At 49.0% G+C, this 1,995-nt stretch overlaps 1 protein-coding gene across 1 annotated transcript; it reads left to right on the top strand.

Moving 5' to 3' along the window:
• Positions 1-6: 6 nt before the first annotated feature.
• On the top strand, positions 7-633 carry LOC115643285 (olfactory receptor 52B2-like). Its single transcript, XM_030547162.1, has one exon. The coding sequence runs from the start codon at positions 7-9 to the stop codon at positions 631-633; it is 627 nt and encodes a 208-aa protein (XP_030403022.1).
• Positions 634-1,995: the final 1,362 nt, after the last annotated feature.

Here is a 1,995-nt window from a genome sequence, read left to right as displayed (position 1 = left end):
ACCCAGATGTTCTTCATCCATGTCAGTTTTATTGCCGAGTCGGCCATCCTGCTGGCCATGGCGTTTGATCGGTACGTTGCCATCTGCGACCCCCTTAGATACACCATGATACTAACGAAGTCTGTGATCGGGAAGATGGGGCTGGCAGTTGTCACAAGAAGTTTCTGTTTCATTTTCCCTGTCATTTTTGTCCTGAAGCAGCTGAATTTCTGCAGAACCAACCTCTTGCCTCACAACTATTGTGACATGGCCATAGCCCGGGTGGCCTGCAATGATGTCCCAGTCAGAGTCTGGTATGGTGTAGCTGTGGCTATTTTAGTAATTGTTTTGGATGCTGTGCTCATTGCTGTATCATATGGGCTGATCCTCAGGGCCGTCTTCCTGCTCCACTCCAAGGAAGCCCGGCTCAAGGCTCTCCGCACCTGTGGCTCCCATCTCTGTGTCATACTGATGTTCTACATCTCATCTGTTTTCTCCTATTTTGCATACCGATTTGGGCACATCATCCCAGGTTATAGTCTCATCCTACTGGCCAACCTCTATGTGCTCATTCCCCCCATGTTAAACCCCATCATTTATGGGGTGACAACAAAAGAGATCCTGAAACGGGTGATCTATGTGTTTCATCGGTGATGCAGGAGAAACTCCGTGCTGAGCTAAAGCAGGACAGAAAATGCTTTGGGACTTGGAAATTAAACCCAACTTTTCATTGGAACTATAGGGATGTTTTTATTATGTACTTCCGCTGCATAAGGTCGAAAACTGGGCTCTCCCGTCAACAGAATTTGGGTCCCATGAAAGCTATTTCCTCTCCTAGTTTGTCTCTCTATTATCGTGGGCACACGTCTGCAACAGCACAGCGCCCTGCCACAGAAAACAGCCAGACCGAGTGAGTCTTTTCTAAGTTGAAAGGAAACAGCAAAACAAGAAAGCAAAAAGGTAAAATCATGTCGTGTGAGCAAGAGCACGGTGTGTGCTCCTCTGTGACAAGCTGCACCTGAGTCGCACTCTCCATGGCCAAGGAAAGCAGCAGCTGAGGTGGACGTGCCATACAGCCAGGGGAAGTGCACTGTGCTGCATACTGGGAGATGGGAGCTCTAGTGTTCATTCTGGCACTGACCTGCTGTGTCATCTTGGGAGAGTTTCTTTCCTCCTCAGTTTCTTCACTGGCAAAGGAGCACACTTTGGGGTCAACATGGAAGTCAGGAAAAAGTCTCCTCAGGAAGACAGCACAGAAATTTCAAGGCCCTCCTCCGCACAGCCCAGAACACGAGCAGGGGTGGCTTTTACTGTGTCATCATGGGATTCCTTGACCTGGAGATCCACCCTAAGAGGACATGGCTCGGGCAGCAAACACCCCCCAACACCATCCCAATGCAAACATGGTGATTCAGTGTTTAAACAAGCCCTAGAATTTCAACTCATCACCTCTGTATTCAGCCCAATAACTTGTGTTTGGCTAAGGCACCCCCCACAAAGATATGAGAACTCCTGAATCCTTCTCAGGGTCACAGCTTTGCTGGCCTTAGTCCCCCATTCCGTAGCCAAGACCTGCGTCCTGTTGTGGAAAATTGACAGCATGGTTGATTTTGATATACAGATATTTGGATTGGGGCTCGTCTGGGATCCACAGATGACTTCCCCAAATCAGAAGACCGCGGGCAGTTTCCCACCAAACCCTGCGCCCATCTGAGAGGTAAGAGACCTTCAGAAATCTCTATTGTGGGTTGCTGGTGGAGGACTGATCTGTAGGCTCAGGATTTGGGTGAGTTATAAGCTGGATCTAAACTCTTTTTTTCCATCAGACACGCCAGATGCCCTTTAAATTGGTTCTGTTTAATCCAGATTTTTCCAGGTCAGCTGGACTAGGTTTGGTCAGCCGGATCTCAGTTTTCTAGGTCAGCTGGACCAGGTTTGGTCAGCTGGATCTCAGTTTGTTCCCCGGGGAAGAGTGGGAAAATGCCCCGAGCCTCCTGCGAAGCCTAACAGTTTGTG

This window comes from Gopherus evgoodei, unplaced genomic scaffold (genome assembly GCF_007399415.2).
Source record: "Gopherus evgoodei ecotype Sinaloan lineage unplaced genomic scaffold, rGopEvg1_v1.p scaffold_56_arrow_ctg1, whole genome shotgun sequence".
In the NCBI taxonomy this organism is placed as follows: domain Eukaryota; kingdom Metazoa; phylum Chordata; order Testudines; family Testudinidae; genus Gopherus; species Gopherus evgoodei.
This window is presented reverse-complemented; position numbering and strand designations above follow the sequence as displayed.